At 40.2% G+C, this 15,077-nt stretch overlaps 2 protein-coding genes across 3 annotated transcripts; one reads left to right on the forward strand and one right to left on the reverse strand.

The window, feature by feature from the left end:
* Positions 1-489: 489 nt before the first annotated feature.
* Positions 490-9,328, reverse strand: LOC123999940 (gamma-aminobutyric acid receptor-associated protein-like 2). 2 transcript variants are annotated; one of them, XM_046305990.1, is made up of 4 exons: positions 9,131-9,328; positions 4,949-5,028; positions 1,884-2,056; positions 490-999 (listed from the first exon to the last, which is right to left on the reverse strand). In XM_046305990.1, exons 1-4 carry the CDS (start codon positions 9,162-9,164, stop codon positions 909-911), a joined length of 378 nt encoding a protein of 125 aa, XP_046161946.1. In that variant the 5' UTR covers positions 9,165-9,328; the 3' UTR covers positions 490-908. The 2 variants fall into 2 exon arrangements, with proteins under 2 accessions (XP_046161946.1, XP_046161952.1); XM_046305996.1 differs by having other exon boundaries at positions 4,973-5,028; positions 9,131-9,324.
* A 519-nt stretch (positions 9,329-9,847) lies between these two features.
* On the forward strand, positions 9,848-14,288 carry tmem231 (transmembrane protein 231). The gene is made up of 7 exons (XM_046293405.1): positions 9,848-10,371; positions 10,645-10,811; positions 10,897-11,025; positions 11,152-11,295; positions 12,903-12,984; positions 13,117-13,222; positions 13,718-14,288. Exons 1-7 carry the CDS (start codon positions 10,233-10,235, stop codon positions 13,878-13,880), a joined length of 930 nt encoding a protein of 309 aa, XP_046149361.1. The 5' UTR covers positions 9,848-10,232; the 3' UTR covers positions 13,881-14,288.
* The last annotated feature ends 789 nt before the right edge of the window (positions 14,289-15,077 follow it).

A 15,077-nucleotide genomic window follows, 5' to 3' on the forward strand; every position in this document is an offset into this window, starting at 1 on the left:
ATGCAAAGACCTGAGTTTAAAAAGGGTTTGGAGCTCACATGGTCAGTGTCCCCTCCTAGCCCTTTTGGTTGCTTTGTCTTAATTATTATTATTTCAATTCTAGTTTCATGTGTCTATGGAGAGCTTTGAGGAATGTGGTAAAGTGGTAGATATGTTCATGAGATCTGAGTCAATATATTTAATTTGACCTTTATTTAACCAGGCAAGTCAGTTAAGAACATATTCTTATTTTCAATGACGGCCTGGGAACAGTGGGTTAACTGCCTGTTCAGGGGCAGAACGACAGATTTGTACCTTGTCAGCTCGGGGGTTTGAACTCGCACCCTTCCGGTTACTAGTCCAACGCTCTAACCACTAAGCTACGCTGCCACACATACAGTATGTGTGACAGTCTTTGCTCCTGTACTTGTCCAGAATGATATATGCATCCGTGAATATATTTCTGTTAAGAAAATTCAATTGTTGTTTTGAACGAGTACAGAGAATATGAGCCATTTTATGTGTTTTTATTGGTCATCAAGCTACCTTACCTTTCATATATTCAAATGATTGGTACAGTATATATCATCTTTAAAGATAATAAACAGATCAAACAACATTGATAAATTAAAACAAAACCGTTATTACTGTATATCATAGCTGACATTAATATGTTAAACTGCTAATTATAATGCAACAACATTCTTTACCTAAAAGTAATCAAATGTACAATTTATAGTTTCAATATAATATGGTATGAGTGATACTAGTAATACAAATGCATGATTAATGTTGAGGTTTCTAACACTTCTTCCACACATCTTTCTCTATTATGATAGCGATACAATCAAGCTTGTCTGCAAGAAATAATGGGATGATTGGGTCAAGGAGGATGCAAGGGTTGTGTCAACTCAACTTTGTGTGAAGGCCTAGAAACCAAATGTGTTTTCGCCACTGTACGCCATGTACAGAAAGCCATCCCCATCTCTCTCTTTCTCATATAGCTGTCCCATTGTCAGACTGCAGGATAGAGAAAGACATTGGTCACATTTTGAACATACATTTTCCGGAACACACAAAGATTTAAAACAGATACATCGTCCAACAAGACAAATTTCGAACTCCGAACACAAATGCATGAACATACTCCTCTATTAGTCTCGCGTTGCCATACTATAAGCTGAAAATCAAGGTTCCTCCAATACATACCCCACATACAATAAACATTCAGGAACTCATCTAATATCTGAGTCACCCGTGATCTGTTCAAAAATGTTATCTTACATCAGAATGGTATTGTCTGTAGATAAACAAGGAAGCTGAGTTTTAAGAATCTAATTTCAAGGTTTAATCAGTCAAACCCCATAATCATGTGTACAGTCTACCCACATAATGCATTGGTAGGTATATGTATTTTACAGGTTTTTGACAGATAGTACTCACAATCAGACCCAGCTAGAGAGAGTGTGATTGGGGTAGATTTGTAGGTGTGATTACGTGAAAGTCATTTCTTGTTGGCAGACTACGTAACATAATGTCTGATCAAATTACGTGAGATTTTAGTTCTGTATTAATCAAGATTAGGTGTAAGTGAAGGAGATTGGTGTGGCTATACTCTCTTTCACAGGGAGATTGATTTAACAGAGACTGAAACTGAAGGTTCATTGTCTTTAGTTACAGAGATGGACACAAACAAATGCACATAGCGACCACATGGGATGAAACCTAGGCTGGTCTAAGAATGCAACAGTTCTTGAAGACAAAGTAAAATGTGGATGGTTGTATAACACGGTAGTATCATTGGGACAGAGTGAAAAACAATGCACTCAGGTCTCATCTAGTGTTTTGAGAAATACTACTTACAGCCCCCACCCCTTCCTCCAATTAAATCAATTTAATCTCACCTGGACTGGGGAACAGTTTTGTCAACAAAGAGAAAAATAGCTTTCTCCGAGGGCAGCTGGATGCGCTTCCTGATGATCCACATGAACTGGGCCACTGTGATGTCAGAAGGGACCAAGTATTTTCTCTTGTCGATGTCCACTATCTGTGAGCCAGACACTTTCTCCACTATCACCTGAGAAGCAGATTAATAACATATTTAAACACACACACACACACACACACACACACACACACACACACACACACACACACACACACACACACACACACACACACACACACACACACACACACACACACACACACACACACACACACACACACACACACACACACACACACACACACAGGGATATGACGTATAACATCCTTTTGTGTTATGATTTACGCACAGCCATAAACAAACATTCCAGAGATTTTACACAATCCAGTGTGCTCAATATTTTATTTATTTAATATTTATTCAGCCAGGTACATCGTTCCAATAACGACCTTTTTGTACATTGACATATAACACATTAAAACAGGTGTAGAAAAGGGTCTCTCTGGTCCTGGATCTTGGACCCGCTACACAACCGGGTCCAGGATTCGTTTCAGGCAGGGTTTGTTTGCATTTCATACATGCTTTATAGCGCGGATCAGGTTATAAAACGCTCCAGGATCTGGATCATAAAAGGGATATGTGAAACCACCGATAGAAATCCTATTAAATTACTAGAGGGGCTATGCCATCAATCCTAAAAGTTACAGAAGGGGGTGAAAATGGCAGGGGAAAATCCAGACCAGTCTACTTGGAATGAATGGCAGTAGAGGCGTCAGTTATGCACTTCCTGATTTTACTTGTGCAGGAAAATAAAAGTAAGGCATGTAAATTAGAAGAAACTGTGCAAAATGATTATTGTCGACCAACAATATTGTCATATAAGTACAGTTTTTATATGGGTTTTATACACATTTTCTGTATAAACAGCCTCTAAAATATAAGTAAACAGACATAAATGTCTGTGTTATTATATGATACAATATCAGTACTTCTTAAATGTACAACTTGTCTAAGTCCTATCGTCAACTGATTTCAGCCAGTGTATGACTATGGAACTATGGATTGACTGTATTGTTTGAACAGAATGTTGGCATATTGGCAGTTAATTACATTTTTGGGGGGTGAAGAATTCCTATAAAACTGTCTGGCTAGCTAGCCAACAAAACATACCATGCAGATAAATTCTTCAAAGTAATTGTTGTGGGGCTTGCGAAGCAAAAGCCCCAGCATCAATCCTCAACAAACTTCCTTACAAACAATTGCCATTTTGACCACTCCCCCAACAAGTCAGACAAAAGCATAGATGGTATGAAATCTTCCCCTACTTCCCCTAAATGGATTGGGAATAGCATCTACCAATCTGTAGATAAAGCTGTTTTTAGAAGTCATCAACTGATCTCTTTCTAGCTGCAGTAAATCAAGTCAGAAGTTAGAAGATTAATTACTTAGCAACAAACAACAGCTACAATTTCCAATAAAACAACATCATGTTTTGAAGTTCACAATCCTTTGCTTCTTCTAACAACACTATCATGAATCTAGCAAATATGTTTTGCGGGACAGAGTGCAGTATTTATACTGAGCAAAAATATAAAACGCAATATGTAAAGTGTTGGTCCCATGTTTCGTGAGCTAAAATAAAATATCTCACAAATTTTCCATATGCACAAAAATCTTATTTCGCTCAAATTTTGTGCACAAATTTGATTTACATCCCTGTTAGTAAGGATTTCTCCTTTGCCAAGATAATCCATCCACCTGACTGGTGTGGCATATCAAGAAGCTGATTAAACAGCATGATCATTACACAGGTGCACCTTGTGCTGGAGACAATAAAAGGTACAGTTTTGTCACACAACACAATGCCACAGATGTTTTGAGGGAGCGTGCAAATTGGACTCCTTGTGGCGTGCTGGGCCGGGCCAGGCACTTGCAGACTGACTTCCGTCGTCAGTTGAACAGTGTTACCTCCAACACATTGGTGGAGCTGGCTTCCGGGTTAAGCGTGCGGGTGTTAAGAAGCGCGGCTTGGCGGGTCATGTTTCAGAGGATACATGACTCTACCTTCACCTCTCCCAAGCCAGGAGAAAATAATGGGGAGGAAAAAGGGGGTAAAAATGACACAGCAATGAATAAATAATAATAATTTATCAACTATAACTATACTGAACATAAATATAAACGCAACATGTAACAATTTCAACGATTTTACTGAGTTACATCAAATTCTCTAGCAAAATCTCTGGTGGACATTCCTGCAGTCAGAATTGTAATTGCACGCTCCTTCCAAATTTGAGACATCTGTGGCATTGTGTTGTGTGACAAAACTGCACATTTTAGAATGGCCTTTTTTTTCTCCCCAGCACAAGTGTAAAATAAATACAGCATTTCTTTCTTTCAGGTCTTTACGAGAAAAAAACGGTCTGATGTTCTCTTCTGCGCTGTTCAACCAATCCAGTATATGTGGATGAGGAGTTAAGATGGAATGTCACCTTGTTAAAGATATTCTCCAGAACTTTTGTATCATTTTTAGCCAGTAGTTTTGAAAGGCCCATGAGCCAAAAGTGGTCCCAAAATTGCGTACTACTTCACAAATGTGCAGATATGTGCACCACGTAATTGCTCTCTCTCTCTCTCTCTCTCTTGCTCTACTTCCTAGCTGTCACTTAATTGGCGAGGGGCTGAACCTCCTTGGCTGAAACTCAAATTGCTAGGTGGCTGGCTTGTGGAGGTAAATGTAGGGTAATTGGCGATGCACAGCCTTCAAACTAGGTATTTCGTGTCTAATTGAGGTAAAACATTAATTCTGCTTATAGATTATGCATGTATGAACTACACATTGACACATCCAGGCAAAAGCGGGATATTTTTTTAAACATACTAGTTGCCAAAGTACCGGCGCATAAAAAGCAGAAGTTGAGTCACAGACTAGCTTTAGCTTTCCATTTCCGCTGAAACCGGATACATCCGGTTGTTTCAGGCTGAGGGTGCATAGACACTAACACAGGAAAACACTCTAACCCCTAGGTCGATCCACTCACTCACCGGTACCCTGTCAGGATATTTGTTGCGTATTTTGGCAGACTCCACACATCGGTGTTCTGAGAAAGAGAAGAAAAAAGTAGGATTAGATGCACAGGCATTTATTTATTTCACCTTTATTTAACCAGGTAGGCAAGTTGAGAACAAGTTCTCATTTACAATTGTGACCTGGCCAAGATAAAGCAAAGCAGTTCGACACATACAACGACACAGAGTTACACATGGATTAAAACAAACATACAGTCAATAATACAGTATAAACAAGTCTATATACGATGTGAGCAAATGAGGTGAGATAAGGGAGGTAAAGGCAACAAAAAAAAAGGCCATGGTGGCGAAGTAAATACAAAATAGCTAGTAAAACACTGGAATGGTAGATTTGCAGTGGAAGAATGTGCAAAGTAGAAATAAAAATAATGGGGTGCAAAGGAGCAAAATAAATAAATTAATAAATTAATTAAATACAGTAGGGAAAGAGGTAGTTGTTTGGGCTAAATTATAGGTGGGCTATGTACAGGTGCAGTAATCTGTGAGCTGCTCTGACAGTTGTTGCTTAAAGCTAGTGAGGGAGATAAGTGTTTCCAGTTTCAGAGATTTTTGTAGTTCGTTCCAGTCATTGGCAGCAGAGAACTGGAAGGAGAGGCGGCCAAAGAAAGAATTGGTTTTGGGGGTGACTAGAGAGATATACCTGCTGGAGCGTGTGCTACAGGTGGGAGATGCTATGGTGACCAGCGAGCTGAGATAAGGGGGGACTTTACCTAGGAGGGTCTTGTAGATGACATGGAGTCAGTGGGTTTGGCGACGAGTATGAAGCGAGGGCCAGCCAACGAGAGCGTACAGGTCGCAATGGTGGGTAGCATATGGGGCTTTGGTGACAAAACGGATTGCACTGTGATAGACTGCATCCAATTGGTTGAGTAGGGTATTGGAGGCTATTTTGTAAATGACATCGCCGAAGTCGAGGATTGGTAGGCTGGTTAGTTTTACAAGGGTATGTTTGGCAGCATGAGTGAAGGATGCTTTGTTGCGAAAAAGGAAGCCAATTCTAGATTTAATTTTGGATTGGAGATGTTTGATATGGGTCTGGAAGGAGAGTTTACAGTCTAACCAGACACCTAAGTATTTGTATTTGTATTCTAAGTCAGAGCCGTCCAGAGTAGTGATGTTGGCCAGGTGGGCAGGTACAGGTAGCGATCGGTTGAAGAGCATGCATTTAGTTTTACTTGTATTTAAGAGCAATTGGAGGCCACGGAAGGAGAGTTGTATGGCATTGAAGCTTGCCTGGAGGGTTGTTAACAGTGTCCAAAGAAGGGCCAGAAGTATACAGAATGGTGTCGTCTGCGTAGAGGTGTATCAGAGACTCACCAGGCATAGGTAATGGCATGATATAGCTACTTACATTAGATTAGATAGATTTATTGTCCTCCTAAAAGGAAATTCCTTTCCACAGCTCATACATTTACCTCCATTCACTTAAGACAGCAGATAAACAGAAGACTGAGACAGCACAGTAAACAGTAATAGTAGGTAGTAATAGTCATTTTGGAGATGTTCTAATGATGATGTGAGGGAACATACTTGTTTTAAGCATTCCATGTGGAAGCAATGTGCAATGCCAATATAGTGCATTTGGAAAGTACTCAGATCCCTTAGCGTTTTCCACATTTTGTTACGTTACAACCTTAATCTAAAATGTATTAAATTGTTTTTCCCCCTCATCATTCTACACACAACACCCCAAAATGACAAAGCAAAAACAGTTTTTTAGAAATGTTTACAAATGTATATAAATTTTTTAAACTGAAATATCACATTTACATAAATAGTCAGACCCTTTACTCAGTACTTTGTTGAAGCACCTTTGGCAGCGATTACAGCCTCACTTGTATTTGGGGAGTTTCTTATCTGCAGATCCTCTGCAGATCCTCTCAGATCCTGTCAGGTTAGATGGGGAGCGTCGCTGAACAGTTATTTGTCCCGGAGCCACTCCTGTGTTGTCTTGTTTTAATATAATAATAATAATATATGCCATTTAGCAGACGCTTTTATCCAAAGCGACTTACAGTCATGTGTGCATACATTCTACGTATGGGTGGTCTTGTTTTCACCCCATTCTGAGGTCCTGAGGACTCTGGATAAGGTCTTCATCAAGGATCTCTCTGTACTTTGCACCGTTCATCTTTCCATCAATCCTGAGTAGTCTCCCAGTCCCTGCGGCTGAAAAAAATCCCCACAACATGATGCTGCCACCACCATGCTTCACCGTGGGGATGGTGCCAGGTTTCCTCCAGATGTTACAGTTGGCAATCAGGTCAGAGTTCAATCTTGGTTTAATCAGACTAGAGAATCTTGTTTCTCATGGTCTAAGAGTCTGTTGGGTGCCTTTTGGAAAACTTCAAGTGGGCTGTCATGTGCCTTTTACTAAGGACTGGCTTCTGTCTGGCCACTCTACCATAAAGGCCTGATTGGTGGAGTGCTGCAGATGGTTGTCCTTTTGGAAGGTTCTCCCATCTCCACAGAGGATTTTGGAGCTCTGTCAGAGTGACCATTGGGTTCTTGGTTACCTCCCTGACCAAGGCCCTTCTCCCCCGGTGACCAGCTCTAGGAAGAGTCTTGGTAGTTCCAAACTTCTTCCATTTTAGAATAATGGAGGCCACTGTGTTCTTGGGGACCTTCAACGCTGCAGAAATAATTTGGTACCCTTCCCCAGATCTGTGCCTCGACACAATCCTGTCTCCGAGCTCTACGGACAATTCCTTTGACCTCATGGCTTGGTTTTTGCTCTGACATGCACTGTTAACTGTGGGACCTTACATAGACAGGTGTGTGCCTTCCAATCATGTCTAATCAATTGAATGTACCACAGGTGGATTCCAATGAAGTTGTGGAAACATCTCAAGGTTGATGAATGAAAACAGGATGCATCTGAGCTCAACCTTGAGTCTCTTGGCAATGGGTCTGAATACTTTTCTAAATAAGGTATTTCTGTTCTGCAAAAATGTCTAAAAACCTGTTTTCGCTTTGTCATTGTGGGGTATTGTGTGTAGATTGATGAGGATTTTTATTTATTTAATACATTTTAGAATAAGGCTGTAACATAACAAAATGTGTAAAAAGGGAAGGGGTCTGAACACTATCCAAATGCACTGTACATACATGTATCTCAACACATATGTCTGTCAACTTTCAACTAATGTTTCAGACATAGTCATGATCTAGATAGCTATATGAGTTAATGTTAGATTCACTAGACTAGAGCTCAACCTTTGCCATTATACAGCTGGTTTCTGGCAGCCATGCCATGTCATGCATGACACTAGAACCCTTTCAAACTACTGAGGTGAGCAAAGTACAGCCAGGCTGAGCAGTACTGGACTGTTTACACACCCACCACAGATGCCAAGCTGAAAAGGACTATGTGAAAAGAAAACATCAAAGCCAGATCAGAACAGTTTGGACCGGATTCGACACAATAGTGTGAAAACAGTATAAGTGTGAGGATTCCATTGAGGTTCAATGCTGTCAGTTTCATTAGCCTAGATATAAGCCCTATAATTAGACATAATTGAGTAGATCCTTTATCAAGTGATAAGATTAAAATAAGAAAATGGTGTAAAGTACATGAAAACACATTTAGATTGGGGGACAAAATGTGCGTTTTTTGTCAGATAACTGGTAGTTTATAACTGCTTATATGTTGGGACAGTTCTCTCTCAATTTTATCTCTTTAAAAAAAAATCTCAATGTAATAATCCGCATTAATAAATGCTGTTTATGTATATTTTTTAAATAGTGTGCTATCATGTTCCCTATTCTTAATTACCTTAATATGCATGCATAATATGCATTACTGAGGGAACCAGTAAGGTTCAGGAGGGGGGGGGGGGTAACGTTGGCCTACTTGTGATTCGAGTAAAAGTTATGATGGTGTTTATAAAATACATTATTTTACGAATAACCTGTAGGCCAGTACGTGAACACATGCACCATAATTCCTTTTGTTCAAGCTCCAAGCCTTATTTGTGTGTTTGTGGCCCAACGTGCGGCACATGCAATCTATTCTGCTCATGTCATCATCAGTTTGGCACTTCAAAACCGATAACTAAATCTGTACATGAGATTACACAGGCAATTAATGTGACATAATTAAAATCCCTTTACCGAGGGAATGATCCTCTTTAAACATCCATTTCATTTTTGCAGAATCCTCGCGCTATGACGTGATGTTGAAATTCAAATCTGAACGTGTAAACAGGCAGGTTATTGTCGATTTTATGTAATACAACTAAAATGTAAACAATGTAGCAGCAACCCTTCGAACGCCTGTCTAGCCCAAGGAGGTGGTGGTGATGTCACTGTCTGGTTGTACCATTTCTATTCTGTAGGGGGGACGGGGAGGGGGGGATTGTCAACTGTAAAACTACAGATAGAACAATGAGACAGATATTTCATCCGATGTATCCGTTTTGCGTTTCCATTTACTACCAAATATGGTAGTGGGAGAAAGCCCACTGGCCGTCGTTGGGAGAAGATTGGAAATAGATGGATCTTGGACGATATTATGCACGTTTTCTCATCGATTGATTTCAATACAGTTGTATGTTCCCCAAACTAGAATGTGTTATGAATATAGTGGATTACGTTTGTGGACGCTTTGCAGACCCTTTGCAAAATGTAAAAAAATGCGTTGTTTAGGAGCGTAAAGGCGAATTGAGTTATTGCATACGCACACATCTCAGAGTAGGCATTCCCTAACGGAATATGCAGACGTGCTTAGAAAGCGCCAATAGGATCTCGCTAGCTCATGCTTGGCTCTGCCCACCTGGTGCCTTGCTTGGTCTGCCCACTATGACTCGCTCCAATGTGTTCACATTGGAAATGACTGCCCGTGCTCTATCTTGATTTAGTTGTAAAAAGTCTTTGGTACAACAAGGATTTGTTGCCAGGAAATCAGCCTCTGCAGCCATGGTAACCTCTGAACGCTAAACAACGGGAAGTAGTTTTAAGCTAGCAAGACAAAGTGGCGCGACTTTTTGGAGAATTCGATTCAATTCAAGTCAATAACACTTTCCTGGAAGGACCTCCTAAACGTGATACTGCCAACTGTTTTTCTAGAGCTGACTTCTGCTTTTGGATTTAGCTACTAGCTGGTTACAAGCCCTATATTTATGTTGGAACGCCACGACCTCTCTTGCAAAGTAACCACATTAGCCTTGTAGCTACTACTACCTCTAGCTAACACCCTTGCTAAAAACTATTCGTCATGGCTTTTTATGAAGTCTATTCTCACCCTGCTTCAATTAGATACAAAACAAGCGTTTGCACCAAAGCCACGTTGTTTCTTGGTATTGTCTTGTGTCTCACCTACATCCCACCCCTCTTGGTTGCTTACAGGAGCCAAGGTAACGTCAGTCAATTGCAAAATATTTTAGGTAGCTAGCGCGAGTTGAACTCGATGATCTTTATATAGGTTGTTATGGAATTATTCAGTTTATGCTAGCACCTTTCCCAAGGTGATAGAACTCCAGCAAGATAACCTTTCGACACTATCATCGCTATCTAATTGAAATCAATGTATGTTGCAAATCCTCTGTTGTTAACCTTAGCTAAATGTTCTCGTTGTTGGTGACACTTCGATTTGATACAATATTCTGGTATTCCTTTTCTCTATTTAGGGTTCTGGGTAAAGAGGAGTACATATGAAGAGCAACCTGTTGTTCGGTTCCAGTACCAGGTTCTGATAATTGCAGCAACAAGCACTAGTGGTGACTATGTTGCGTGGAGCACCTTTCCCAATTTTAATAACATGCAAGGGACTAACCTCAGAATTCCTTCCATCTCGGTAAGTATGAATAGTACTATTAAGATGGTGCTTCTTAAGTGACACAAAGATCACTCACTGATCTCTGGGAATGTTGTGAATGCAGGTGCGAGAGGAAGACCAGAATCAGGATGGGAAGTTGGACCGTTTGAAATTCCGACTTGACCTTCCCCTTCGGTCTGATGAACAAGTGTACAGCATCCAGCTACTACTCACCTTCTCCTACCAGCTGTTTGTATGTCGTCGCCCCCCCCCCCCATTCAGTCCGACACAAGGTCCAATGCATTCACTACATCCATACAGTTCCTCTCACTGCTACAGTCTCTTTTTGTATTTCACTTCCACCTGTCTCTCTTTGCAGAGAATGTCCACTCTGGTGATGCAGACACTGGCCTTTGTGCAGCATTCCTCCTCAGTTCCTGGCTCTCAGCTCTTCATCAGTGGAGATCTGCGGCTCCAGCAGAGAAACCCACTTCCACACCGTGGTCTACACACTGTATACAATGTGAGGGCACATTTTCTCTCTGTATCTCTCTCAGACACACAACACATAAAGTATTGTTCATTGTAGACATGGCCCTTAACCACAGGTTTAGAATACAATTACCCTCAATCTTTATATTAACCATTAGGTTACCTGACGCTGTATTAGTGGTAGGGGCAACTTTGACCTACTCCTGCTGGGACTCCAATGAGCACATGTAGCAGATGGGGATCTGTGAAGCTTAATCTGCAGTCTGAAGTTTCTCCACTTGTGCTGCCAAATATCAAGATTTATGATGGTGCGACTGGGAAAGACGTTTCAGGGTTCATCAGTATCAGCCCAACAGTTTGTATAACAAAGTATACACTTAAACAAAGCTCCATCATTGTAATATTGACACAACAAGCATTTACTCCCAAAAGTCAAATATTGGTGTCATACTTCAGTGCACCTGAATATGACATGACAGTGACAAACCTTACGTCCAGGAATCTTAATCAAATCAAATTCTATTTGTCACATGCGCTGAATACAACAGGTGTAGACCTTACAGTGAAATGCTTACTTACAAGCTCTTAACCAACAATGCTTTAAGAAGTTTTAAGAAAAATGAGTGTTAAGTAAAAAAGAGAAGTAATTAAAAATATATATAAAACTAACAAATAATTAAATGTCAACAGTAAAATAACAATAGCGAGGCTATACACAGGGGGTACTGGTACAGAGTCAATGTGGAGGCTATATACAGAGGGTACCGGTACAGAGTCAAAGTGGAGGCTATATGCAGGGGGTACCGGTACAGAATCAATGTGGAGGCTATATACAGGGGGTACCGGTACAGAGTCAATGTGGAGGCTATATACAGGGGGTACCGGTACAGAGTCAATGTGGAGGCTATATACAGGGGGTACTGGTACAGAGTCAATGTGGAAGCTATATACAGGGGTACCGGTACAGAGTCAATGTGCAGGGGCACCAGTTAGTCGAGGAAATATGTACCTTTTTGGTAGAGTTAAAGTAATATAATAATAATAATAATATAATAATAATAATATATAATAATAATATTAATATATGCCATTTAGCAGACGCTTTTATCCAAAGCGACTTACAGTCATGTGTGCATACATTCTACGTATGGGTGGTCCCGGGGATCGAACCCACTACCCTGGCGTTACAAGCGCCATGCTCTACCAACTGAGCTACACAGGACCACATGACTATGCTTAGATGATAAACTGAGTAGCAGAAGCATAAAAAGTGGTCTGGGTAACACTTTGATTAGCTGTTCAGGAGTCCTATGGCTTGGGGATAGAAGCTGGTAAGAAGCCTTTTGGACCTAGACTTGGCGCTCCTCTACCACTTGCCGTGCGGTATTAGAGACAACAGTCTATGACTAGGGCCTTCCTCTGACACTGCCTGGTATAGGGGTCTTGGATGATAGGAAGCTTTGCCCCAATGTTGTACTGGGCCACACGCACTACCCTCTGTAGTGCCTTGCGGTCGGAGGCCAAGAAGTTGCCATACCAGGCAGTGATACAACCAGTAATCAATGTTTAAATACTGCTTTGTGTACTTAACTTATTTTGTGTGCTTCTTTACTTATATTGTCCTGTTTTATAATCTAGATATCAGTAATTGATGGAGCAAGTCCGTTTGCAAGCGCATATGATCTTGCCAACGTCATTGGATCCTATCAGGATAGAAACTGTAAGTGGGAATTCTCACTTGCCATGTTTCTATAAGTTAATCACTGTTGAGTTGTATCTGATTACATGTAATTAGCCCAATTATGTGTTTACCTGCTGTTTCTCACTCTCACACTTCCCCTTCCTTACACAGTGACAACGTTTCTGTCCTGTCCAAGTCCAGTATGGACTGTGGGTCGAGCTGCTGGTACTCCCTTCCAGATAAATGCTGAAGTCCGCTACCCAGTGGAGGTTGTCAGATATCCTTTATTGTGTGTCTGTGTGTGTGTTTATTGAAAAGACTTGTGAAAATATACCTTTCTCTCTGTTTGTGTTAGATGCAGCCTAACCAGTTTGACAATGGACATGCTTTGGCGAGTTCACAAAGACCAGACATTCATGTTTACTTTCCTTATTGTCTCTTTGTCTATATTATTTCTTGCACTGGTATTAATGTTATATTGAATGTTTAGTTTGTCTAGGCCTACAAGTGCAGGGAAGACAAATATTATGATGATTTAGATTCTTTATTGCCATTAATGGCAAGGCCACTGCTGCTAAAGAAACATGAGACAGACAATGATGGCAACAATAGCAGTAATGATAATAATAGTTATAGTAATTAAAGAAAGGATTATATATATTTTTTTAAAGTATTAAATTGTCAGAATCAGCTCAACCTTTTACATATAGAAAGTAAGGGGAAGGGAGGCATAGCAAACACACACACAGTATTTCCTTGACTGAGCCTCCACCTATCGGCCTGGGTTCTGGGAGATGATCAAATTTGCCTGGATCCAGTACGTCAGTGTGTTGCTTATCTTCCTCTGGGTTTTCAACAGGATTCAGACCTTTGTTTTCCAGAATCAGGTGCTGCCGACTGTACCTATACCACTCTTGAAACAGCACCACTTTTGATTCAGTGAAACTGTTCACCTCCCATACTGAGGTACTGTGGAGGGAAGAGGCCACATCACCAAACAACTTACATTACAATGGCCAAATATTCAGAAGATCAATACACACACAGGATACAGTATTTTCCTTGCCTTTACATATACATTTACTTAAACATCACTAGTACACATCGCTACACACAAAAGGCATTCAAATATTTAGCTTCATCAGTCCGTGCTACTGAATTAACTGTTATGGAGTGATTGATTTTCAGTTAGCTATGTAGTGTTAGCTGGTGCTGTGTAAATGTTGAAAACAGATTTGTGATTATTTGTGAATGTGGAAAAGAAATGTCTAGTTTTTTATGAATCAGTTTTTATTTTGTACATAGCTCTTGGCACTGTTAATAAAGCAGTGGTGGAAAAAGTACCTAATTGTCATACTTCAGTAAAAGTTAAGATACCATATAGAAAATGACTCCAGTGAAAGCCACCTAGTAAAATACTACCTGAGTAAAAGTCTAAAAGTATTTGGTTTTAAATATACTTAAGTATCAAAAGTAAAACAAAGTATAAATCATTTCAAATGTCTTATATTAAGCAAGCCAGACGACACAATGTTTTTTAATTTACAGATTACCAGGGGCACACTTGGACACTCAGACATAATTTACAAACAAAGCATTTGCGTTTAGTCAGTCCAGCACATCAGAGGCAGTAGAGATGACAACGGATGTTCTCTTGATAAGTGTGTGAATTCGACTATTTTCCTGTCCTGCTAAGCATTCCAAATGTAACGAGTACTTTGGCGTGTCATGGAAAATGTATGGAGTAAAAAGTACATTATTTTCTTTAGGAATGTAGTGAAGTAAAAGTTGTCCAAAATATAAAAAGTAAAGTACAGATACCCCAAAACACTACTAAAGTGTACTTTAAAGTATTTTAAACTTGAAAGTACTTTACACCACTATAATGATACGTTTGTACTTTTTCTCATTTTCATTCACTGATAAGATTAGAACGTGGGTAATCTATATAGTCAGAATAAATACACAGAAGGGTGGAACTGAAATGCATTGATCGACGGGGCTGTAGTGGAGCAGGCCGAGAGCTTCAAATTCCTTGGTGTCAACATCACTAAGGACCTATCATGGTCCAAACACACCAACACAGTCGTGAAGAGGGCACGACAACGCCTCTTCCCCCTCAGGAGGCTGGG

This window comes from Oncorhynchus gorbuscha, linkage group LG02, assembly GCF_021184085.1.
Source record: "Oncorhynchus gorbuscha isolate QuinsamMale2020 ecotype Even-year linkage group LG02, OgorEven_v1.0, whole genome shotgun sequence".
Lineage (NCBI taxonomy): Eukaryota > Metazoa > Chordata > Actinopteri > Salmoniformes > Salmonidae > Oncorhynchus > Oncorhynchus gorbuscha.

Bases quoted from the DNA above. Each gene is read 5' to 3' on its own strand.
- LOC123999940 (XM_046305990.1), bottom strand. From the start codon at position 9,164: ATGAAATGGATGTTTAAAGAGGATCATTCCCTCG. The intron at 2,057-4,948 runs GTTAGAGTGTTT...TCTGCTTCTCAG, and splicing joins GTGAGTGGATCGACCTAGGG to GTGATAGTGGAGAAAGTGTC. The intron at 1,000-1,883 runs GTGAGATTAAAT...TCTATCCTGCAG, and splicing joins AAAACTGTTCCCCAGTCCAG to TCTGACAATGGGACAGCTAT.
- tmem231 (XM_046293405.1), top strand. From the start codon at position 10,233: ATGGCTTTTTATGAAGTCTATTCTCACCCTGCTTCAATTAGATACAAA. The intron at 10,372-10,644 runs GTAACGTCAGTC...TTCTCTATTTAG, and splicing joins GGTTGCTTACAGGAGCCAAG to GGTTCTGGGTAAAGAGGAGT. The intron at 10,812-10,896 runs GTAAGTATGAAT...TTGTGAATGCAG, and splicing joins TCAGAATTCCTTCCATCTCG to GTGCGAGAGGAAGACCAGAA.